This window comes from Lepisma saccharinum, chromosome 11 (assembly GCF_977018435.1).
Source record: "Lepisma saccharinum chromosome 11, izLepSacc3.1, whole genome shotgun sequence".
Lineage (NCBI taxonomy): Eukaryota > Metazoa > Arthropoda > Insecta > Zygentoma > Lepismatidae > Lepisma > Lepisma saccharinum.
In genome coordinates, this window is record NC_139239.1 from 26300784 (window position 1) to 26327760 (window position 26977).

At 37.7% G+C, this 26977-nt stretch overlaps 1 protein-coding gene across 1 annotated transcript in view; it reads left to right on the forward strand.

Moving 5' to 3' along the window:
• Positions 1-26977, forward strand: part of LOC145995186 (IQ domain-containing protein H-like) — a 55329-nt gene that overhangs the window by 21036 nt on the left and 7316 nt on the right. Inside the window, exons 9-11 of the mRNA XM_083131739.1 lie at positions 809-924; positions 12875-13021; positions 25624-25780. Of these exons, the coding sequence (XP_082987865.1) occupies positions 809-924; positions 12875-13021; positions 25624-25780 (420 nt within the window). The remainder of the gene's footprint in view (positions 1-808; positions 925-12874; positions 13022-25623; positions 25781-26977) is intronic.

Sequence of the window (26977 nt, forward strand, 5' to 3'; positions counted from 1 at the left end):
ATATACAACCTCTGACAATAAAGTTCGGTGAATGATCCTGAATATCGAAAGTAGATGAATTCTTAACGAAACCTACCTTACTGTCCTTCAAAGTAGTCCCCTCCCATGGCTATGCACCGTTGAGAACGGCTGTACATGCCCTGGAAACTTTTAGAAAAGTCTTCTTTTGGGATGGTGTTCAAGACCCTCGTCACGTTCTGTTGGATGTCCGGAATATCCTCAAATCTCTGACCTTTCAAAGCGATTTTGAGGCGTGGGAAGAGAAAGAAATCTGGAGGATTTAGATCCAAATTTCTTGCAATGCATTGCTACAGAGGATGAGAGCTGGTGTGTGAGGTACGACCCTGAAACGAAACGCCAAAGCATAGAATGGCGTTCTCCTGCATCACCCTGTCGGAAGAAGACCAAGGTGGAAAAATTGTTGTTCCCTCTGGCAGGAATTCCTTGTGGATCATGCCATCACTGTCAAAGAAAGTGATAAGCATCGTCTTGATGCGTGATTTGTAAGCCTTGACCTTCTTCCGACGTCCCTGGCCGGAATCGGTAAATAAATTTCAACTGATACATTCTGATACTGATACTACTGGTATTGGTTGATTCTGATACATTGGCATTGGTATTGGTTCAGCCCCTTTTTTAAATAAAATTCATTGCATTATTTGTAATATACACAACAGTGGTTATGGAAACTTTTAAGAACACTAAATTCAATTGTTGATTTACATAGTTAGTCATTATGCAATTCTGAACAACAGTGTAAGTATTTAGTAAGCCTAAAGCCACTGAAAAATATATAACCTTTTAACAGCGCCTTCACTGAAACTGCAGAAAGACTTAAGGAACAAATCACAAGCAATGGAATTTCTTATGACGTGTGAAATTGGTATACCATATGGAGCTGAACATATTTACTCAGACACACAGGTGAGTAAAGGAATGGTCTTAAAATTATTAGAACAAATAAATCAAGAGAATTTTGATGTGTTGGCAATGTAAGAAAAGGGTTCACAGGATCCTTGGTGGAGAACCTTGGTTGGTAAGAGACCTGTAGGAAGGCCATGGCGATAGTACAAAGACAACGGAGTTGGGTAAGAAATATCAGGATGGGACTGCTCCTGCCCAGGAAACGGATAAATGTCAGGTGCAGCTTGCTGCAACAATAAAGTTCTGCGTTTGGGGATGCCAAGGTGTTAGTTAATAAGACCACTTCATCTACACACATTCAATTACAAATCATCAAACAAATACAGATTTTGTATATAAGTATATTTTAAAAATCTCTCTTTGGAGTAGTTTTTCATTATTTTCCAAAGTTTATTTTTACACATTAAATCAAGAGTAGAATAACGGAATAAAGTTACCTAAGAAACTTTTGGTGGGTGGGAACTAACACAAAGATAAAATTTTACGTATTCAAAGTGAAATATCAAAAAATTCAAGGCTAAAACAACACTTATATTACACAATTATACGACACATGCTTTTAGAAGCGATATCAGGTGGGGCCACGCAGAGAGTGTGCGTGGCGATTAACCAATGGCAGGAGTGCAACGTTGTACAGTTAGGAGACTGCGGCGCGGAAGTTAAAAGCCGTGTTCTGTATTTTTCTTGCGCGCAAGAAGTTTTCATAAAACTCGCCACTTTAAGGTTCATTATAAGATGGGAAAAGACATTTTGAACATGACTGTCCAAATCCCATGAATTTCCGTCGGCTACAGCTGGAGTTATCGTTCCTTGAAGAAACGAGGGAAACACCTTTCATTTCCTTCAGCCTGTTTTTTTTTCTTGCCACCGTGTTGACGCAGCTGAGTTGTTGTGTCTAGGGAAAACTGTGGGTGTTGAATTCGCCTCGATATAAACAATGACCCTTCATTGTTCTGGGCGATCTCGAACATTGAAAGTCTGGGTCAGTTTGAGTTCAGCGTTTTCGTAGCAAGGCCGGTGTAAAATTATTCGCTCAACGTTCACTCGTTGAACAGTTTGTGAAAATATTAAATACAGCCCTTTCGTGCAATAGTGTGTGTTCTTTTTATTTTAAATAATGTCACTCTCAAAACCTAGCACCAGCAGTACAGGCACCAAGGGTGCAAAATTTAATCATTAACCTCCAGGAGATTGACTCGGAAATGAGTGAAATCAGTGACACGGAGACCGAGGAAGACGACGAGAGCGGTGATGAATAAATACCTTCAAGCTTCTTTCAGGTATGGGTTTCTCGTATATGCTACAGTGATATGATATTATAATCCTGTGTAGAAATATTCACTATATTATTTCACTGTACTCATATATACTGTGCAGGCATTATCAAAATAATGGACACATCGCGAATTTTCTGTCCTTCCCTTGCGCTAGCAGTTAGTTTGGCAACAGCGCAGTAGCACTGACTGGGTATTGGCCGAACTCATGTTCCTTCTAAAAGCGTGCACCGGGTATTAATATTTTCTACTAATAATTTATGTGCATCCATAAGGACATGAAAATTGCAGTAATTAATTTCATGGGAGGTTAAATAAATTGTTATTTCTTTTGAATAAAGAAAATTTAAACACCTCCAATAATCTTCCAATTACTGCAGGTTTGATTTGATTTGGTTTATTTTACTTTGCTTTTCTGGCACTTTTGACTAATCACAAAGATAAGGATGAGTGATGACACGATGAAATTGATGACGGGACCCCCACAAAGAACAGGTGGGATACGAACCAAGAACCCCTGGTTTGTAGCTCACTGTGCTAACCGATTACAGTAGGGTATACTTCCACAACAACATGAAGGTGAATAATAAACAATGAGAGGGAACATGGCACCAAGTCCTGTTGAATTTTGGCTTGGCGGCGATTGGGTGGGCAAGGAAGGCAAATGCCCTCCACTTTTCACCACTTTTGACCCCCGCACTATGCAAAACCATCTCCCCCCCCCCCCAGTTTTGGAACCCAACCGCTGCCAGTGCTTGGCACCATCGTGTGGTTTGCTGTGTCTACTATATACTGCAAAGCAGTGGCGCAGGAACGGGGGGGTACAGGGGTACATTGTACCCCCCCAAAATTTTAAAGGGGGGTACAGTACCCCCCTAAATGCTTAAATCCCATTGTACCCCCTGTACCCCCCTACAGTTCATTTGACAAGGAAAGAAGAAATGTGTGACTCGGAAGATTCAAATTAATTTAAGTTTTTCTAACTCAAACAACTTGAGTAGAATTGAGTTGAACCGTGGCAAAGTCGCAAGTTTTTTCCTCTTTCTTCCTCTTCGCTGTTGAAGTGACATTTTGGTTTCCTTCCCTCTGCTACTGACCAGAAGGAGAAAAAAAAACACATTTCAGTCAACACCGAAAAGTCGCAGTCTTCGCTGGACATGCACGGTAATATGATACCCACGCCGGACTTGAGGGTGGGTGTGGGTCCAGCCGGCACCAGTCAACGTAACTTTGGGTTTGTCAGTTCTCACGTTCTTTTCTGTTCGAGTGAATTGGTAGTGTAGTTTGGTGCGACACTGGTGTGCAGGGAGCAACTGTCAATGATTCAGTGGCCTGCATACACGTTTTCTTCGAACTTCATTTTCTATCAGAACGTGTATGGAAGTGGTAGTGGGTGTAGTTTAAACAATGGCGAAGAGAACTATAAAGGACTTTTTTGTTCCAATTCTTGCCAAAGAAAGGAAAGTGGAAACGAGCGAAACAAATGCTGAATGTCGAGAAGAAGATAAATCGATAAAAGAAGGTATGTGATTATATATTTTTTCTCCAATACTTAATTAACAGCTTTCAAACATGGCTGTATTTGAAGGGAAGTTTAACAGATAAAAATCCTTTCCACTGCTTGTGTTAGTTAGTAAATTACTATTACGCTGCAACATGTAGACTTCTCAATGGTGGTAACGTCGTCGCCGTGTAACAAAGGGGTCCAGGGTTTGATACTCGCTGGAGGCACATAGTGGTTCAGACCCCACTTTAATCTGTAGGTCCAGTCCCGATTAGCCTAGCTATGCGTAAAGTGGACTTCAAATTCAACGGTGAAATATGTTTTTTTTTTTTAATACGGACAATTCATAATTCTCTTTGTGGTTTTGTAGTTCATGCCAAGTTGAATGTGGTCATAGTTTATTCCTGTTTTAGCGGTAAGAATTACAGTAAAACCTCGTTAATCCAGACTAATGGGGGGGATAAGTTGACTGGTTTAACAAAAGTCCGGATTAACTTAAATAACCTAAAAGAATAGTAGAAATTGCATTAAAACTCCCGTTTATAGCAACAAAACACGTTTATTGTGGTGTATTTAAAGGGCATAGGCCTAAATACACTATACAGTACAATAAAATGTATAGCACTACTGTGTACATATAATGCAGTACGAGGCCATTCCTGTATCAATGCGGCTTCTTCCGAAAGCATTCTGCTTTTTTCCCTTTTTTCTTTTCCTTTTGCCTGTCCGGATTAAGCGGAGTCCGGCTTATCAGGGTCCGGATTAACGAGGTTTTACTGTAATTCTAAGGTAAAATCGGTACGGTGTTTCTTCGCTGTTTTAATACAAAAATGTTAATAAATTGCTTCTACTACTAAATTTTATTAAAATTGGCCGGGAAAAATTGAAGTTTCCTTTCTTAACCAATGTGTATGTATACAGGGTGACTGGTAATTCGATGTATTCCCAGAAAGGGGTTAAAGTAGAGACAATTTGCAATAAATTTGACCATATGATACCCCGTCCGAAAATTAGTAGTTTTCGAGATAATCGAGTTTCAATTGTTTTTTTTAAAAAATGACAATTTTCCACATAAAAAGATGAATTGAGAAAAAACTGCTCATTGTATGGAACTTATTTCAGCGTTTTCTGATAGCTAACAAATAAGTGGTTCGTTGAAAAATAAAAATCCCAAATAACAATCACATGTAAGTAACGGGTGGGTCTAAACTTACAAGTGATGATAAAAAAATGCACTCTTAGTTTACTTGGCAACGTATTAATAACAAAAATGGTATGACACGAAGCGTTCAAATTACGTAAATTACTTCCTTGTGACATCTACTATCCAACAAGATACAAATGTTGCTAACATTCACATTTGTGTACAAGAAATAATACTTCATTCATCTTCATGTGAATGGAATCAATGAACAATACAATTAAAAAACATTACACGTCTTGCTCAAAGTGGGCGCCTCCGTTACGAATGTAGGCAAGCAGGTTTTTACGGACATTTGGTCTCTTACCTCGTGATGTGATGGTGTCATTGATGTGTTGACCAGCTGTTAAGATCCTCTCCCTGAGCTTTTCGGACGGGGTATCATATGGTCAAATTTATTGCAAATTGTCTCTACTTTAACCCCTTTCAGGGAATACATCTAATTACCAGTCACCCTGTATATACACACGGCTATGCTTATAAGATAGACGTAACGAAACGTGGAGGTCGGAAATCAGGGCTAGTACGTTTAGATTAGCGCTAGATATAAACGGAATGCGTTTCATGTAATAATTCATAAACATACATTTTTTTAAGAGAGCAATATTTTCAATGTACTAGTTACGTAAGGTTAGATCAGTGGAAGTCTGTGTGGCAGTGGTGCTAGAACGCCAGAGATTTTAGGTTATAATTCTTAGTAAGGAGCTTTCTATTTACATACTACATCAATTCACCATTCATCCTTATTGTCACGATTAGCCAAATGTGGAAGAAAAGCCATGGAACAAAATAAGAAAAATGCAATTCGAGAAATTATTTTAATATATTTATGAAAATCAATAAAGTAAATAAAAAATAAACTCGACTCCGTGGCGCAATAGTCTTTTAGGGTCCAGGATCTGCCGAGCGCTTGTTCATTGGCTGATGCATGATTATAGAGCACTGAATCCTATCGCTGCTGTTTTCTGCCTTTGAAGACCTTAATCCGCTATTATTGCTTTCAAGTAGCTCTGCAATTGTCCTCACGATACTGGGTTAACATCGAAATCTTGGAGCTCACACCTCCATAAAATCTAGTAGCGCACTCTTAGTTTTAGTTAAGCTATAGTTTTTTTGAATTAACAAGAATTATTGATAGCCAGCCCTCGTAGTGAAGTGGTTAGCACATCACTGTCAGACGCCAGGGATTCCGGGTTCGAATCCCGGCTTGGGCTTGGATATTTGTGAGTATCCATTCATCAATTTCATCATATCATCAGTCATCCCCATCTTCGCAATTAGCCAAAAGTGGCACAAAAGCGAAGTAAAATAAATCAAGTCAATCAAGAATTATTGATACGCAAATAATAAATATATTTCCGATATCGTGTTTCGAAATTAGTTAACTATTTACCCTAATATGAAAAAATTAAGGTAATTTTTCCCCACTGGATCTATAATAAAAGGGCATTCCTAATTATCTGGTTTGTCTTATTTAATTTTGTAGAAAATATACTCCTATTTACTGCGTGTGCTTTCTGACCACGAAATATGTAGCTAATGGTTGATCGTGTTGATAGTCTTGGTAATTTTTACGTCGCTTTGCTATGTGAAATTGATGAAAAGGACATTCATTTTGAATCCTACACTTGAACCTGAAACTATTCGTAGCGAGTTAGCGTGTTATTGGATTGAAAATGGTCCTTAATTATAAATTTGTTGAACACTCCTGACTGAAATATTGTTGAAGTTGCCAATTTAAATGAGAAAGTTTGTAATTTAAGCAGCGTTGCCAGACGCATACGCACAGAATCCACGAAAGCTGCTGTGAAATTACACACACACTGATTTTGAAATTACACCTATATTTCTTACATATGCCGAAAAAGGGGGGGGGGGGTGTTTCAAGCGCAAGCAGGTAATTTCCAATCTTAAAAAAGAAAAGAAACTAAAGAGGTTAGAAACATTATTTTTGCTTTATTTGATTGCTTTTTTAAATTCCTCATAAGTAAGGGTGTCCGGAGGATTGAGCGTGAGGCGTTGTACAGTGGGATCCATGAGTATTACCGTGCAAATTGTGAATGGCTATTTTCATTCATTTTTCTCTTACATCATATGTGTTTTTAAACGATGGATTTTTATGTATGCTGGTACAGAAGTTGTCAACAGAGTGTTTAGAGTTTTATTTTAATTCTTGAAGCTCTTATTGGATCAAATAAAGTGCACGAACATGGTGATGGACAATTTACACGGTAATACTCATGGATTCCACTGTACCCTATGGACTGGATCGATTTTTTTCTGGAAGACAGTGATTTGGAGGGAAATGCCTTTCTTCTCCTCTTGAAAAATGCGTCGCTTTGAAAAAATCTCGCACATTTTTATAAGCAAAGTTGGTGCGGGGGGGGGGGGGGAGCAGAACGGGACAAAGTCACCATATGATCGTTCAGTAAGTCTTTAACAAAAATTTACAAAGCAACCTGTATATGTAGCATACACGACTGGCTAGTGTATCACAATTCATCGGTTTGTGACGTATTGTAATAAATTTATTGAGCTTTGACTAACAAAATATTCTTAAAAAATCCATTATTATAGTGATTATTTGTTTGTCCAAATAATTTCATAAAAGTTAAGATGTTCCTATTTTCTAATGGGCGTGATCATTGTGGCATTTTAATAATTCGAGTGTCGACATCTATGGCAGAGCAGTGCTCTACGACACTCGGCGTCTCTTGTTCGAATCCCAGCATGGGCGTGTTTTTGTCAGTGTCCCTTCATCAATTTCATCACGCACAGCGCGCTACGATGCCGGGTTTGAATCCCGGCCTGGTTATGGATGCTCTCTACTGTGATTGTCCTTTAATCAATTTCATCGTATCAGCACTCATCCTCATCTTCGCGATTAGCCAAAAGTGGCTGAAAACTGAGTATAATAAACCAAATCATTCAATCAATCAACTTCATTAGTATATCGTCGTTAGGGGGTGGATTTATATCAGAGAATATTCAATTATTATTTGTCTGCGTTTATGTGCACTTAATAAGGCCAAAACATGCATTAAAAGTAGCATAATATGCACTATAAATTTTAAAAGCGTGTCTCAAAAATTGTGTTATTATTGTCTACCTATATATTTCTTGACATTTTCAATTAGCTGCTTTGATTTAGTGGCAGTAGAACGAGAGAAATTAAACCCCCTCCGCCCCCAGCTTTCCAACGGTTGTCGTCAGCACTGTCCACCACGGCCAGTACCTCCAAGGACCTCCCTTCCTCCAACCCCTGCCCTTCTCAAGTTTCCTGTCCCTTCCGTTCCTTTGTGAATGCCGCAGGGAGAGGTAATATTTTAAACTGTTACAGTGGATCTCTCTAAGGAAGACCGAAGCAGCAAATGAGAATCTATTTGTTTTGTTCATTTCTTGATATAAGAAATACATGATCTGCGAACGACAGAAAAAATAGTGTCAACAAAATTTGAGATATTGGAGCATTTTTATCAGAATACACACACAATCCACACACGTTTCCATTACACACATTGGCAACGCTGATATTTAAGTTAAAGCTATAAAAATCAAAACATTACACAATTCTTTCTAAAGTTATTATTACTCCTTGGCATATTTTCATGGTGTTCTTTCTTTTAAAGCTGTAATTGCGTTTAAGTTGGGTAAATCCCATATGTTTGTTACACAGGTGGAAAAACAGCAGTAAGATACATCAGGGCTAGCTCTTGTGCTTCCAAACCACGAAATTGTATAATTTTATTAATTTGTCTTGTACAAAGTTAGTATTTTGAAGGTTTAAATCAACGAAGAATCACATAAGAATATTTCAACTTTGAAAATTAATACTTTAAAATTGATTTTAAGGGAATCCTGAGAATACTGACATATACTTATGATATGGCGAATAAGTTCTTATAGTATTTGCATTAACTATATTTAAAGGATTTTTAATTGCACTTATTTAAACACAGGGATAAGTACTTATTATTTCCTGAATTTTCCGTTCCAGATGTGCGTGCTGAAATGAGTGATGTTGTAAGCTCTTCAAAAAAATCTCTTAAAGATTCTTCTGAAGAAACATCTTGTTCTGGAAGTGGAAGTTCCAATATGTTTGACAACAGACCATATCACCCCTTCAATATTTCACCACAGATAATTAATGGGCGTAAGTTCTACTTTCAAACGAAGCTCTATCGTGAGTATCCTTGGCTTCATTACAATTTATCCATAGAAGGATTTTCTTGTTATTATTGTTGCAAGGCACTGAAGAAAGGACTCTTTCGACAAAAGTATGATGAAGTAGTGAAAGTGTCCGATCTCGTGAATGGTCGTGGATTCCGTAAATGGAATAAAGCAAATGAGAAACTGACTTCACATGAATGCAGTCCACTTCATAAGGACGCTGTAACGATACTCGGTGGTCTTGAATCCGTTCCAATTTGCAGTGTGCTTTCTTCTGCAAAGAACGAACAGCAGAAATGTGCAAGAGTGGCTTTGCGTGCAATGATTAATTCTTTGCGTTTCTTGGCTAGGCAGGGAATTCCTTTGCGAGGACATTACAAGGAAAGTGGAAATGTATACCAGCTCAATCAACTCAGAAAAGATGAAACACCACAACTTGAACAGTTTTTGAAAAGAAAAAAGGACTTCAGTTCTGATGTTATTCAAAATGAAATACTACAAATTATGGCTCACTGTGTTTTACGAGAAATAATTTCTGAAGTAAGAGAGAACAAGTTATTTAGCCTAATTGTCGATGAGACTTGTGACATTAGCTGTAAAGAGCAAGTTTCAATCAGTGTGCGAACAGTAAATGACTTAGAGGTACGTGAATGTTTTTTGGGTCTATACGAAACATCTAACACAACAGGAAGTGCTCTGCATGACATTATTATCGATGGTTTGCAGCGATTTAACTTGCCCTTAGAACATCTTAGAGGGCAATGTTATGATGGGGGCGCTAACATGTCTGGTGTAAGAAAAGGCGTTCAAGCATTAATCAAACAGAAACAGCCTTTAGCATTATTTGTACACTGTAATAACCACAATTTAAACTTGGCTCTTCAAGATACCACAAGAACCATCCCTCTTTTGAGAGACACAATGAACTTGATAAATGATATTGGTGTATTTCTAAAGGATTCCCCAAAAAGAATATCACAGTTCAAAGACATCAAAGCTGCTGAAGGAGTGTCGGAGTTTACCTCACCTCGCCCTCTGTGCCCAACAAGATGGTCAGTTCGTACGTCAGCTTTACATGCGATAGTTGAAAATTATTCTGCATTATTAGCGTTCTTCGAGAACATTTCTAGTGCTCCTAGTGATTCTTCAAGCAAGGCCCGTGGTCTTCTTGACAACCTAATGAAAGGATCTACAGTCTTTGGAATCTTACTTTGTCAGTTAATTTTTGCGCCTACTGAAAAACTAAGTATCTCTCTTCAGAAGTCTTCCCAAACAGTCATCGGTAGCAGAGAAGCTGTTGAAGTAGTATTGAATCATCTGAAAGGAAAGCGAAATGATGAAACATTTCAGAAAATTTGGAATAATGTCCACCAATTAATAGAGGACTATGATTTACTTCCACCGCTGCTACCTAGAGTACGGTGTCCACCCAAACGTTTAGAGCATTCTGAGAAACCAGCTGAACCTCATAGGTGGTCCTCTGTTGAAGATATGTACAAAACAGTATTTTTTGAAGCACTAGATAATATTTGTGGAGAAATATCGTATAGATTTGATTAGCCTGATTTCAAAACCTACTGCGAACTGGAAAATCTAGTACTTTTGTCACCTGAAAATTGGAAGCAGTCTATGATAACTGAAGCTGAAAAGAGGGGAATTCCAGCAACAAAACTGAAATTGGAGATGGAGATGTTTTCAAGACTTTCGGAGATAAGAGGAATCCATCAAGTTGTAGCAAAATTCAGAAGTTTACACAAGGAAACTAGAAACCTTTTTCCCTTGATTGAGGCATTATTGAAGGAACTTCTTGTAATTCCAGCAACATCAGCAACTGCTGAGAGAAGCTTCTCCACATTGAAGAGGATTAAGACTTACCTAAGGAGCACAATGTCCCAAGAACGATTGAATCACCTTTGTGTGCTTCATGCTTATCAACACCATTTAGACAACTTGGACCTGGCAGTATTGATGAAGGAATTTGTTAACAATGAGTACAGAAAAAGTGTATTTGGAAAAGTGTAAAGGCAGGGAAATAACACTTCAGTTTTCATGTTGCTTTCTTAAATATTGAAATGATTTGAAATATTGAAATATGTTTAGGTTCATGAAGTGTAATTACAACATAACATTTGCATTCCATTTATGTGTATGCAGTGGATGTACAGTATTGCCAGGTTATCTTGAAGTACATTTTCCTATGTTTTATGCAGTAATACTACTGAAAAAGTATAGCTTATTTGAGACTTATTATTGTTGCATTATTTTAACGATTATATCATTGAAATTCTGTAGCAAATTCAACTTTTAATCAATAATATAGTCATCACAGTACCCAAAGCATGACATTTTACTTTTAAATAGTTGTTTTATTCTCGCTTACATATTCATAAATGTTACTACGTATGCATGAGGTTTGAGAGATTTGCAACATTTAGGTTCATCATTGTCATTTAAACTTTCAATCTGAAAGCAGATAAATAATTCTTCTAAGCTACTATATGTACACCCCCATATGTTTTAGGTTATATGTACCAGAAAGAAATCTGTGGACATCATTATATATATATGTGTGTGTGTGTGTGTGTGTGTGTGTGTGTGTGTGTGTGTGTGTGTGTGTGTGTGTGTGTGTGTGTGTGTTTGTGTGTGTGTTTGTGTGTGTGTGTGTGTGTGTGTGTGTGTGTGTGTGTGTGTGTGTGTGTGTGTGTGTGTGTGTGTACATATGAAGAACCAGACATACACGGACAGACGAAGAGGTGGACTTTGTACCCCCCCAAATCAGAAACGTTCCTGCGCCACTGCTGCAAAGTCTCTGTTCTGCAAGCCATGATGCAATAAGACCCATGACTCGGTTTTCAAAAATTAAGCCTGGTTTGCTAGATAAAAAAAAAGGTAAAAAAAAAAAAAGGTAAAGTGTTCCCCTGTGCATAGCACCACGCCATGAAGGCATATAGGGGGTGTGGGGGTAACGCCCCACACTTTCTTGATCCGGTCGTGAGTGGGGGTGATGTGATCAGCATCATGCCCCTAACCGCCTTTACCCCCCAGGGTTTCCCCCAGGTACCCATGTTATTCGACGCTGGGTGGGCGCCGGGGCCACTTTCACCGTTAGAAAAGTTCCCGGATTTGAACCGGCCGGGGATCGAACCCGGGACCTTGAGCATGGTAGTCAGACGCGTTACCGACTGAGCCACCGCGGCATGAAAGCAAAAATAGCATTGATAAAAAATCATCAGAATATTTATGAATTACTAGTGGTGAGGCAATTTTTTAACATTTATGACGAAAATCCATGTAGAATTCACAGAGAATTTGTGGCACCAGTAAGTCCCATGCAACTCCTGGAATCTAGGAAGTTCCAGTCAGTAGACAACATGAAAGTGGATGTGCACGTATTTTACTAAGTTTGTTAGTAATTTTTTAAACCCACTGATCATACATAAAATTAACCAAGTCATAAAATGACAAACCAAAGCTTTCATACATTCCAAATATGCTGAAAATTATGTAAAACTTGTATTAATATGGGCAGCAAAAGTTGATTTTCTGTGATTCAATTTAAGCTATTTTAATATTATGACAGATATGAATTTATGTGAACATTAAGAAACACTCTTGTAGATTGTTATGGTGTAGTTGTTCTACAATAGTTGGTCTTTAATTTTATTTACAATTATTCTGAACAACTTGAGAATCGGTATCAACATTGGTTCAACCCTAATCTTCACACATGCAATTTTATGTAACTATTTTAAAATTAACACTATTAATTTGAATTAATAAATAAATTTTCCTCTCTTATAGCTGTTCAACAAATTAACTAAGTTAATTGTCCAATACCCTGATGTGCCTCGTTGGATAATAAAATTAAATAGCACAATAAAAAGCAGAGGAACAATGGTGTTTGAAGTCACAACAGAAGTATTGCCATCCTTGAATGATGTAATGAAGGTATTGTGTTATAGGGTCATTCCACAGAATGTCATCACAAGGTGGTTGCTCGACCATATTTGATTTTCTTCATATTTGATAATGTTCGCATGAGCACGTGAACACTCGTGTATATGTTTTAAATTACGTACATATAAAATGCACACACACACATATATTTAATTGAAAAAAATACTTTTTTGATGTTCGAATATATACACACAATTATTCGGAGTTGACGTCTTTCACGTCTGATAACTTTTTTAGATAGTTGGTAACACTGACTCCTGTGTTGCACGGTTGCGATGAACACAATTGCTGTGTTGTGTGTTGTGAACTGGCAGCTAATGAGCTGTTGGCCACTATACCGTGAAAATGTTCACTGGGCTCTGCGAACATATGGTGCTGGGAGCCCGGATTCAAGCGGCAGTACTTCTTGCATTCGGCACCAGAGTGCAGCATATACAAGGCATGCCTAGGGGGACTCGAGATGGTCTGCACTACATAGTTGCAAACTTTAGTGAGAAGTCGCTAAACCCGGCAGATTTTAAATTCCAGTGGGCGCTAAAGTTCACGGAATAGTGACGAGCGACTTTTCTTTAGAAACTAGTCTGCAGGAGGTACATATCTTTCAACGTTTATATGATTTGCGCATGTGCGGCTAAGGGCCATTCAGACTGTGGAACTTTTTTTTTGGAATCGACGTTTTTAATGCAAAAAAAAATAGAACTCTCACCGAATTAAATTGCAAAGGAAAGTGCCGACTACATTTACATCAATTGAACACGCATTTTTCTGGTAACTATACTCAGAATAGTATAGAGTCCTAGGCCTAAATAGCTGTTACCGTAAAAATATTTAATTGACGTTAGTAAATTATTTTTACTATTCTCTACGTTATTGGAATATGCTTATTGTGAAGAACAAAATATAACTTTCAGAATACTAGAGATGCATTTTTGCTACACATAATATTTTCTTCTTTGAAGTTAGAAAGTTAAAATGAAATATGCATAAATTCTCATTTGAAATTAAGTATTTTTTTTAATGTACATATAAATGCACAAACATTGAAATTTAATTTATTGGTTGGAATAAACCTGATGTAAGTTGTTCTTTACAGCACTTTTTAAAAATATATTTTGCATTTTTCACCAGTAAATTTGATTCAGCAACTTTTAGCGCATGTTGAAATTTGGCAACTTCTGCGTTTCAGTTGTTGGCAACACTGTTGCTGTGGGAGACCTGCAAGGGACACGTTATTTTTGGAAAGGTCAAGTTCCCTTCCTTTTGCGAGGCAATAAAAAAGCCTATGCTCTTTGGCGGCAACCGGCAAAACGCAGTTAGAGTGGTGTCGACTGTTGGAGAGCGAGATATCTATTGGCAAGCGGTTGGGTGACCTATGTGCATTGGCTTTCAGACGTGCGTGCTTGTGCGTGTGTGTGTGTGTAGTGTAGTGTTGTGTTTTGTACACTATGAATACTGTTAGGAGTTTGAAAGAAACTCCATTTTCGCGAATGAGCGAAGCAGAACGAACTGAAGTAAAAAGGATGGGCGCTCACCAGCCGGACCTCTACATTGTACAAGAGGTAAACGCGTGTTTAAAAGAACATTCAAAAATGACTGGTACACGAAGTACAATTGGTTATGTGGATGCAACGTTATGAACGTGCTCTTTTGTTTTCCTTGTTTATTGTTTGGAGGCGACAATTTATGGACAAAAACAGGGGTGAAAGACCTTAGTCACTTAAGCCAGTACATTACAAAACATGAATTGTCAAAAAAACATTTAAGCAACGTTCTGAATTTATCGATGGTAGGGAAAGACAACATTATGAGACAACTTGACAGAAGTTATACTTTAGGAATTCTCCGTCACAACGAAAAAGTCGACAAAAATCGACACATACTTTCTCGCCTGATTGATTGCATAAAATTTTGTGGTGCTTTCGAACTTGCTTTGCGTGGTCACGACAAGTCAGAAGCTTCGGATAATCCAGGAGTGTTCCGTGGATTAGTGGACTTTGTGAAGAGCCTTGACAGTGCAATGCAAGAGCATCTGGAAACAGCAACCACATTCAAAGAAACATCTGCAATGATTCAAAATGAGCTGTTGGATTGCATGCTAGAAGTGTGCAGGGACCAGATTTCCAAAGAAATTAAAGACTCTGAATTTGTAGCAATCCAGGCAGATGAAACAACTGAAGTAACAACTCACACCCAGCTTGTGTTAATTTACCGTTATGAAATGGAAGGAAATCCCATTGAAATATTTTGGGGTTTCTTAAACCCTCAGAGCAATGATGCAACATCCATTTCGTCTACACTCCTATCTGAGCTAAAGAAACACCTAGAAAATTCACCACAAAAGTTGATTGGTACGAGTTTCGATGTGGGGTCGGTCATGAGCGGACGTGTGAATGGTGTTCAAGCCAAGATCGGAGCACAATATCCAACAGCTTACTTTGTTCATTGCTATGCTCACCAACTAAATTTACTGATGGAGCGTGCTGTGACAGATATTACACAAGCCAAGTTGTTTTTTTGCAAATTTGTCTGCTTTCCCTGCTTTTTTTTTCTCGGTCAGCAAAGAGAACAAAGGTAGTTGAAGCAGAAGTACAGAAGCATCTGCCTAGAGGAGTTCCGACACGGTGGACATACAATAGCAGAACCGTTTCTGTTATTTACGAACATAAAAACGAGTCAATCGATTGCTTGGAGACAATAAGTAACATGTCATCTGTCGATGGAGTTACACTTCGGGAGTGTGATGGTTTGTTGCGCATACTGCACAATCCAATCTTTGTGTTTTGGCTGACTGCATTCCATTACATAATGCCGCATGTGGAAATTCTGTTCCGTCAACTTCAGAAAACAAATACGGATCCAATTCAGGTTGAGAATCAGGTGAAAAATTTTAAGCTGGAAATACAAAAAGTAAGGGAGCAGATTGATTCTATTCAGTGTAGTATCGGGCCTACAAATTCTGAACATCTGGTTAAGAGAAAGAAGCCTGACACACATAACGCAGCGAGAGAAGTATGTGATGTCATTATTGTACAGACTGAAGAAATACTTTCTTTCAAAAATCACCTTGTTACAGCCCAACTTCTCAATCCGGAAATGTTTCCTACATACCAGAGAACATTCCTTGCTGATCTCGTAAATGCTGCAGTTAAAACGTACCCAACACTTGAAGAGAAATGTTTATCAACCAAGTTGTCTGTTCTGTACACTAGGGAAGAATTCAGATGTGCTCAAGGCGCAGTACCTCTTCTTCATCTATTCATAAAAAATGGATTGACAGAATCGTTTCCTGAAGTTGTGAAGCTTCTGAGAATAGTCGTAGTGACTCCGATGACAACTGCAGAGGCAGAGAGATGCTTCTCAACTTTGAAACGGGTTAAAACGTTTCTACGAAACACCATGTCTCAGGATAGGCTGTCGGCTTTAGCTATGTTATCCATCGAGAAAAGGCTGGTGAGGGGCATTAAAGACTTTAACCACCAAGTAATTGAGAAGTTTTCCAGAAGAAAAGAAAGACAGATGGACTTCCCTTACAAGTAAAATTCACCACAGTGGTTGCAACACAAATTACTAAAGGAACTGTATCCTCTATAAAGGTAAGTGCCAGCATAATGTAGAATTTAGTTTCTCTTGATATCATTATTAAGTGCATTGTGCGTCGGTGTGTGGCGTTCAATTACTCGACCCACAGTGAGAATTTTATTTTTTTCTGTGTAATATCTAGAGCTCAATTATAGGCTTCGGCCGGTTATCCTTCAGGAGGGAGTTCATGTGCAAATCTATAATTGAAAGTGCATATTTAGTGTGTGTTCTTTGGCCACTTATTCGGACAAATCAGTAAGTAGTCTTGTTCGTAATAGATACATTTAAAAAATATTTTAATATATCTAAAAGAGAATTGTTATTCTTTTTTCATCGGACAGTTCTTGTAAGTGAACAATTCACTCGAAGCATGGATGGGCAAAGGACACATTCTGGGCGTTTGTTACCATTTGCACATAGCTATACAAAAGACTGCCTCTGGAATGATTAGTTTCGTGCAATGCATAAGATCAAGGATGGTAAAAATGTTTGATTGATTTTTTTGGTGTTTTAAGTCCAATTTATGCACAGTAAGACTAATCGGGACTGGACCTACAGTTTTAAGTGGGATTCGAATAACGAAGTTCCTCCACGGGTATCGAACCGAGGACCCCTCGATTAGAAGGCAACGACGGGTAAATATGTTAATAATAAGAGTGTGTCGCGGCATCCTGAGGGGCGCAGGGGCACTGCGAAATGTTCCAATATTTTCACTGAATTGTTAGTCAATGTTATGGATGTTTCAAATATGTGCTTATTTAGTACATTTTTACATATGAAATGTTTCTGAATTTGAAATACGTGTTTAATTTTTAACTTAAGGCATGCAATCTTACAAGTAACTGACTGATGCAAGTTTTAGAGAGGGCTACATTCTGGGCACCGCGGAAAAATCTTGAAACGCTAAGGGTGCCGTGAAGCAAAGAAATTTGAGAACCCTTGCATTAAATGGTCAAAAATCAATCTCTCTGAACCATGGCAAAATGATGCTAGGAGGGAAAATATGAAACACGAGGGAAGAAGGAACATATGGAATGTCACATTGATCATAAGCATCCCAACGTAGTTATTGTGGGCGGGGCGAGATCATTCTGTATAATTCCCAAATATCTTACATACAAAATATTTTTTTTTCTGGACTGGACGCATCCTCCCCTCTGTCCCGCTAACGATGCACGTGCTTTCAATGCTGAATGAATGTGGTTGGTTAACATATGGTCGGTGTAATAGAAAGTAGATTGCGAAGTATGGTAGTCTTGCATTGTACATACCTGAGATTGCATGTTATACTAATTAGTTTGCACTAACCATTACTAATTGTAAATTGCGTGATTAAAAGGGTGTTAATTGAATAAAAAATGTATTACTTCAAATATAGCGTGATTTTTGTGGGAAATAGTTGAAAATAAGTGAACTGTTATTCTTACTTTTTCAATTGAAGATGAAGTTACCAGGGAGAGGAGTAAATCTCCATTCAGTATAAAAAAATTATTGTGAACACCCGTATGTGAACCGCACGCGACGCCACTGATATTTGGTATGTTGAACCCCTTAGAAAAGAGAAGTCAAAAACAGTTTTTAATTATTTTTTTTTATCTGTTGTGGTTTTTAAGTTACAGGGTATCAAAAATTGCAAAATTGCACAATTTCACAAAAAATCAGCTTTTGCAAAATATTTAATATCTTCATAACGAATGAAGATATTTAAAAAATTCCAACTTTATTGGAATCTGCATATCTTGCAGTACTAAAAAAGTTACATGGTTAAGTTTTGTAATAAAAAGCAAGCTATGATCAGTGTATCTGAAATATCAGAACACATTGTGTAAAATTGCAGAGTTTTTTTTTATTATTATTATGAAAGGGGGACAGATAACATGTTAATTTTATTTTTATGTTGTAGTAATATGTTAGTTAATTTACCCTAAAAATAAGCAAGTTGTTAACTGCTTCCCTTTCTGAGATACAAGAGCTTAATATCGGAATATAGCAAAAACCAGCTTTTTGACCCCCCCTGTAACTCAAAAGGGGGAGCAGGTAGGATTACCAAATTTTGAAGATGCTTCATATGTGTGATATGTAAGATATGCAGATTCCAATAAAGTTGAAATTTTTAAAATACAGTATCTTCATTCGTTATGAAGATATTAAATATTTTGCAAAAGCTGATTTTTCGTGAAATTGCGCAATTTTGCGATTTTCAACACCCTGTAACTTAAAAACCATACCAGATAAAAAAAAAAATTGAAACCTGTTTTGACTTCTCTTTTCCAAGGGGTTCAACATACCAAATATTAAGAAAATCAAAAATGGTCGAGCAACCATTTTTATTTTTTTGTGATGAAATTCTGTGGAATGACCCTATAGTTTGTTTGTAATACAAATTATAAAGAATAAAAAGTCGTAAATATTTTTGAACATAGGATGACAGTTTTATGTGTCAGGAGTATTATTCACATTCCCTTTTGTAGATTAGTATGGAAAGTACAATGTGTCAAAATTTGATAATATAAATATCAATATTAAGTATTGTACTTTTGGTGATTACATGTATAATTTGCAGAACTTGTTTTCTTTATGCAGACACATAGTTCAACTGCAGGCCTTACATGGATTCATTTTTTTTAGTATTTAGTCGTGCAACAGAAATACATCACATACTAAATTTCATAAAAAAAATCATGTCTTCGTTTCTCTTAAAAGTAACGAAAAGTATGAACAGAATGTTTTGCGATTCTACAATCGAGATTTGAAATAAGAATAACATCAGTGAATAAGGTGGAATGTATTTTACTCAATGAATATATATATTTTATCAAATTATTCCAAATTTTGATAATTAGCTGATTATATTCCTGCAATAGCAACATGACACTTTTGACCATTAAACCATATTGAAAAAGGAGAAAAAACTTGTTTATGATGTGCATGGGAAATTTATCTACTCTTCTTGGGTTAATCAAGACAATGGGGATGAATGATGAACTGATGAAATTGATGATGGGACACACAGTGGTACACCCATACCTTATCCAGAGTTCAAACCTGGAATCTCTGGCTTCATGGTGCATTATGTTGGCCACTCAGTGACTGAGGCTGACAGAAATATATCAAGTGTTACTTTGTAGCAAAGTTGATATTTTATTATATCAATTAAAAATCAACAAATTCTTCAATACAGAAATATGTTAATCAAATTAACCTTTAGCCACCCAAGCCTCTTTCGCCGATTTTCAGCAAAATGCAGAATTTTATAAAAATGACTGTAGATCGCACGCTAATTGCCGTAGACAGACAAATGATATGTCGTTTTACTCGGAATGAACCATAGATTCGGACTATAAAAAATGTATACACATTCGGCGTATATATGGAAGGAGGGGGGGGGGAGGGTAGGAAACTGAAAATTCCAAAATTTTTGAAGAAAAAATGGGAGTTCCCCCCCCAGACAAAAAGTACAAGACATTGTAACAATACACATGGAAATAATCATAATTGCACTATTATCATATGATCATTATCATATGATCATATTATCATAGAACAAGACTTGTACCTCCAAAATGACATGTCTGCATGCCACTTGACTGAAGTCTTGAATTTCAACAAAATGCATAGTTACCTTCAAACTGTAACTGTAACTGTTAGGTGACTGTAATGCACAGATTGGCAAAGAAGAGACATTTAAACCCACGATTGGTAAAGAAAGTCTTCATGAATTAAGTAATGATAATGGTATAAGATTGATTACTTTTGCAACCTCAAAGAATTTAATTGTGAAAAGTACCACTTTTAAACATAAAGATATCCATAAATATACCTGGTCTTCTCCAGATGGTAAAACTCATAATCAGATAGATCATATTCTCATTGATAAGAGAAGGCATACTAGTATAATTGACGTTCGTACACATAGAGGTGCTGACTGTGCCAGTGACCATTATTTAGTAATTGCTAAATTAAGAGAAAGACTCTCAGTGTTAAATCATAAGCAACAAAATCTAAAAGTTCTAAAATTTGATACAGGAAAGTTTACTGATGAAAGAATTAAGAAAGATTACCAAATTAAACTGTCAAATAGATTTGATGTTTTGCAGGATTTAAATGATGATGAAAATATAAATGAAACAGACGTAAATAAGAATTGGGAGCACATACGTAATGCAATAGAATCAGCAGCTAAAGAAAGTATAGGATACCATAAACCGAGAAAAAGTAAGCCATGGTTTGATAATGAATGTCATAATCTAATAGAAATAAGAAATCAGGCTAGACTTAGGTGGTTAAATAACTCTGATGATACAAATCTAAACAATTATAATAGAATAAAGCGAGAAGTTAACCGCACGTTTAGAAGTAAAAAAAGAGATTACTTGAAAAGCAAAATTAACGAAATTGAAACAAACAGCAAAAATAAAAATATCAGAGATTTATATAAAGGTGTAAATGAGTTTAGAAAGGGGTGGCAACCTAAAGTAAACTTGATAAAAGATAAAGATGGTGATCTTCTAGCTGACCCAAATGATATTCTAAATAGATGGAAGAACTACTTTAATGACCTTTTAAATGTTCATATAGGAGATAAATCAGAAGTAAATGAAGTCCACACAGCAGAACCTTTAGTTCCAGAACCTAACTTGACTGAAGTTAAAGATGCAATTAAAAGGCTAAAGAATAACAAAGCACCTGGCATTGATTTAATACCAGCTGAGTTAATTAAATATGGTGGAAATTCATTAATATGTCAAATTCATAAATTAATTTGTTTAATATGGAATAAAGAAGAAATCCCTCAACAGTGGAAAGAATCCATAATTGTTCCTGTGTTTAAAAAAGGTGATAAAATGAACTGCAATAATTACCGTGGAATTTCTCTACTCTCAACAACATATAAAATATTGTCTAACATTATTTTAACAAGACTAACCCCATATGCTAATGAAATTATAGGTGATTATCAATGTGGATTTAAACGTAACAGATCAACTACAGATCAAATTTTTCACATCAGACAGACACTTGAAAAAAAATGGGAATATAATCAAAATGTCCATCAGCTATTCATTGATTTCAAAAAAGCATATGATTCGGTCAAAAGAGATAAATTATATAATATATTAGTAGAGTTTGGAATACCTAAGAAGCTTGTTAGTATGATAAAAGCATGCACCAGTGAAACAGAAAGTAAAATTCGTGTGGGTATTACTATGTCTGACAAATTTACAATTCATGATGGGTTAAAACAAGGAGATGCATTATCTCCATTGCTCTTTAATTTTGCCCTGGAATATGCTGTTAGGAAGGTAAAAGAGACTAAAGAAGGACTAAAATTAAATGGTGTGACTCAGTTGTTAGCATATGCAGATGATGTAGACTTACTGGGGGATGATGTGAATACAATTAAGAATAATGCTAAAATATTTTTCAAAACTGCTAAAGAGATAGGTTTGGAAGTTAACAAAGACAAAACTAAATATATGCTTACAGGCCGAAACCAAGTGTTATGTAATAATCAAAATCTAATTATTGATAAAAACTCGTTTGAACCAGTCTCCAAATTCAAATACTTAGGAGTAATATTAACAAATGAAAATTATATTAAAGAGGAAATAAAAAGTAGGCTTAATTCAGGAAATGCATGTTACTACTCTCTTCATAAACTTTTGTCTTCTCGTTTAATATCTAAGAAACTAAAACAGTAATTTTGCCTGTAGTATTATATGGATGTGAAACTTGGTCCCTTACATTGAAAGAGGAACAGAAATTGAGGGTATTTGAAAATAAGATCCTTAGGAAAATCTTTGGACCTAAAAGGGATGAGGAGACAGGTGAGTGGAGAAGGTTATATAATTTAGAACTACATAATTTGTATTCATGTCCAGATATTATTAGAATAATTAAATCAAGAAGACTTAGGTGGGCAGGCCATGTGGCACGAATGGGAGAGGAAAGAGGAGTTTACAGGATTCTTGTTGGGAAACCTGATGGTAAGAGACCTGTAGGAAGGCCAAGACGAAGATGGAGGGACAACATTGAGATGGACCTAAGAGAAATCGGTAAGGATGGAAAAGAGTATATAGATCTTGCTGAAGATAGGGAAAGATGGAAGACCTATGTTGCTGCAGACATGAACCTTCGGGTTTAAGAAGGCTAGGTTACCTTCAAACAACTAGATCGGACACTAATTGCCGTAGACAAATGATATATCGTTTTACTCGGAATGAACCATAGATTCGGACAATATAAAATTTATGCACATTCGGAGTATATATGGAGGGAGGGGGGGATGAACCTGAAAATTCAAGAATTTTTTTGAAAAAAATTGAGGTTTCGCCCCCCCCCCCCTCCCACCCTGACAAAAAGTACAAGACATTGTAACAATACACATGGAAATAATCGCTGGAGTGTTAGGAACAAGAAAATAATTGCACTATTATCATATGACATGACTTGTACCCCCAAAACGACATGTCTGCGTGCCACTGACTCTTTCAGAATATGCGTAAGTGCACATTTGGTCAAAAAGTCATTGGAAAAGAAGTACTAATATGATGTCTTTTGTACTTACCTCTGCTGCTGCAGCTCCCATGCTTGGCCTGGAACCATGACTTTCACTGATGGTACTCCATAAAACACGGCTCCAGACACAGTGGCACATCACAAGCGATGCAGCAGCACCTGGTTCGTGGCCCACACAGTGCACATTTTCGCTGTTCTCTTACCATTTTGGGGAAATGGCAGAAGTCACGAACCTCATACCGCTTAGCGTGTATAGAAGATGATGTGGGCTGTGCCGCTGCTAGGGAAGCTGCAGGCCGGGTGCCTAGCCTGCCACTTATCTCGAAAAAACTTATAGCCAACCGACGGCAGAACCCCAAGTGCCTCACGTTCGGATGGAAAGTCTTGAAGAGCAAGAAAGCGTTTAGAACAGACTGGTTGAGTAAGTGGACTGTCTTCTACTTCATCGTCCTTTGTTGGATACTGTAGGAGTTAGTCATACGGTCAGCCTTGTCAACGTAGCCCATGTGGGTATTGTATTTGCATATAATAGCCAGCTTGAACACATTGCCATTGCCATCGCGAAAATGTTCGTCAATAAGTACACCTCTTTCTTGTCTTTCCAGCATATCACGGTCAAGTCATATCACGGTCAAGTCATTCTTCACCCGAACACGTAGGTCACCTCTCTTCAGCTTCAAGTCAGTCTTTGAAAAGTTGGGGGGGAGGCCTTTTTGTCGGGGATTGACGGTCCTCCAGCAATACACACCTTTTGCTGGAAGATCATCAAATAGCTCAGGAGAAGAGAAGTAGTTGTCCATAAAGAATTTATGGCCAACTCCTTGCACCTTCCTCGTCATCGCTACAACAAGAGCGTGAGTCGAGGTCATTCCCGCAGTCTTTGTCCTTGCCCAGATACACGGTCATGTCATATGTATATCCCAAAGAATCACAGAGTTTGTAGATCTTGATCCCAAACCTCTTGTGTTTCTTTGGAATATACTGTTTGAAAATGACTTTGCCTTTGTACAAAACCATAGCTTCATCGACTGCTAAATGCTCTGTAGGATAGTAGCATTTAGAGCTCAGCTCATTAATCTTGTCAAAGACAAACCTCATCCTCCACAGCCTGTCAAAATTGGGATCTTGGGGGGAGGGGTTCTTCGTATTCTCCTCAAAGTGTAGGAATCTGTTACGTGACATCATCTGTCCGTAAAACGGTGTGTGGAGGTGGGGTGTCGTAGACCAGTAGTTGCGGCATTCTGCTCTGCGGTCATGTCCCATCAGAATGTCAACCCAATGAAAGTCTTCATTTCGTCAAGGGTCACATCATGTTCGGGCTTTGTCGTTGGGTGCTTTGCGATATGCTGGCGGTAGTAGCTGTTGGTCTCAGTCACGAGATGAAGGAAGATTTCCTCTGAAAAAGTCAGCGTAAAAAAGTCCAGGGGAGAGGAATTGTTGCCAGTATGTCGAGCCTTCAGTCCAGTCTGGCCGAGGGAAGGTTGCACATTGGGATCGGTCCTTCTAGTTCGGGGTGGGGGTTGCCAGTCGACAGGAGATGCAGGATGGGAGGGGGAACGTGTGTCATGCTGTTTGTCTTCCCACTCGGAGTCCATGTCCATTGCCTCAAGCTCATCTCGAATTGCATCCGAACAGAGATCACTTGGAGAAGCCATGGTCGACTATAACCCTTTTGGAAACACTGCAGGCACTATTAGCACTAATGGCACTTGAACAGCTCGTTCCCACAAACACACACACTCACAAACTAATTGATGAGGTCGTATAACAAACTTCACACAAAAAAGCCAACTGATGCATGCAAGAAACCACCACCGCTGAGCTACGGGATGTTGCTAGAACAATAGCCAGGAAAGGGGTGATGAAAGCATGCCAAATCTTCCTCTTTCTTGCATCTGTGGCACCTTTCTATTTTTAGACAATGCAGGTCACATTGCAGCAACTTGAAAAACATGTGCTTGGCAACAAAGACCCTGTTTTCGTCTTGCTTTCAAACTTTTCTTTGTAATAGCGCAGTTTTCCTCAACCCCTCTTCCCCCCCCCCTCCCCATTGTGGCGACACGGGGAAAATTCCTTGACCTTGGATACCGAGAAGCAAACTTTTCACTCGTCTAATTTCCAGTGGTGGAAGAAAAGAATTGCTAACAAATCTGGCCTTTGTTTGTCAGAATTATTTTTCCTTTGTGAGTTAGCTGCACAAAAAAGCTGCCATTTTCCCCCCTTTTTTGTTTGACACCAAGATGTGCAAGAGTCATAATTGTTTAATATGTGTGTTAACAATAATGTAAAAGAAGAAAATCGCAAATCCAGCCAAAAATAGCGACATTATAACGTAAAAACTACGAGCATGCTAGAGGATCACGATCGAGACGCTCGGGATGCAAGGGGTTACATGTAGGATCTCGATCGAGATGCTCGGGATGCAATTCTCTCAATTTTCTTTGTTTGAATAAATGTGTGCTCATTATAGAAGTAATTAATATTTTATCTATCAGGAAATGTATGAACATCAAGGTAATTGGAATTGTGAAGTTCTATCAACAAGCACATACAATCATCTCCTCAATGAATTATCACAAGCTGTACCAAACTATGTAAAATCTGTGTCCAGTATGTGTTGGCCTACATTTGTAGAATCAATGACTGCTAAAGGTAAGATATGTGAGGACAAAGGCTACCTTGTACTCATATTCATTAATTAATCTAGATGATACAAGGGCCAAGGGCTAATACCATTGTGAGCTCCACCCCCTCCCCTCCATATATACATGGGTTGTAAATAAAATAGTGGCAACACTGTCAAGAAAAGGTAACGACACCATGCATGTGCTATCAGGCAATGTCAGTTTGGGTCCATGTCGATGTCTGAAGTGCCAAACTTGGTCGGTGCAGTGAGTGCTGTTGTGTATGTAGGAGGTTGAAATGAACACCATTTTCTGTACTGCTCTAAAACATGTTTACAAAGGTAGAACAGTGATTGTGGATCAAAATCCAGGTTTGATCATGACAAAAATGCACAAGAATGTGATCAAAACTTGCATGAAGCCTGAAGCAACATTAACTAACCTTACCTGATGGTTGCACAATGGTGATAATATCGGGAACCCAGCATGATGCAATTTTACTCATGTTGAGGTTGTTCTCACGGATGCATTGCAACCTCCTAAAGAAATTCACTTACCCATTATGCAACCAGATACGGCTAGGTAGTGTTGCTACAGGTTTCATGCAAGTCTTGCTGACATTGTCGTGCATTTTTTCCACAGGCAACCTGGAGTTTGATCCACAATCAATGTTCTACCTTTGTAAACATGTTTTAGAGCAGTACAGAAAATGGTGTTCATTTCAACATCGTACATACACCACAGCACTTGCTGTACCGATCACTTTTGGCACTCCACACATCGACATAGGCCCAAACTGTCATTGCTCACTGCCTGATAGCACATGCACAGTGTTATCACCTTTTCCTGACAGTGTTGACACTACTTTATTTACAACCCACATATAATTTCAAGTTATGTCAGATGGTAAGATACCTATTATTTCTCTTGTAGTCTACGGTTGATACAAGCATAAGAACAGTTTTTTTATGTTGTGACATTTCAGAACACACGCTCCCTTCATCAGACATTTATTTTTAGAATTATTTTTCTTGTAGTCTACGGTTATTACAAGCATAAAAACACAGTTTTTCGTTGTATTTAATTTGAGTATGATTAAAGATATATTTATTACAATGGTTAAACATTTTCAACAAAAAGTGGAAATTCCTAGCTGGAGGGGGATGCTTTGTTGGGTTTGGAGAGAGGTGGGGGATGCTTGTATGGATCACATGGAGACAATAGA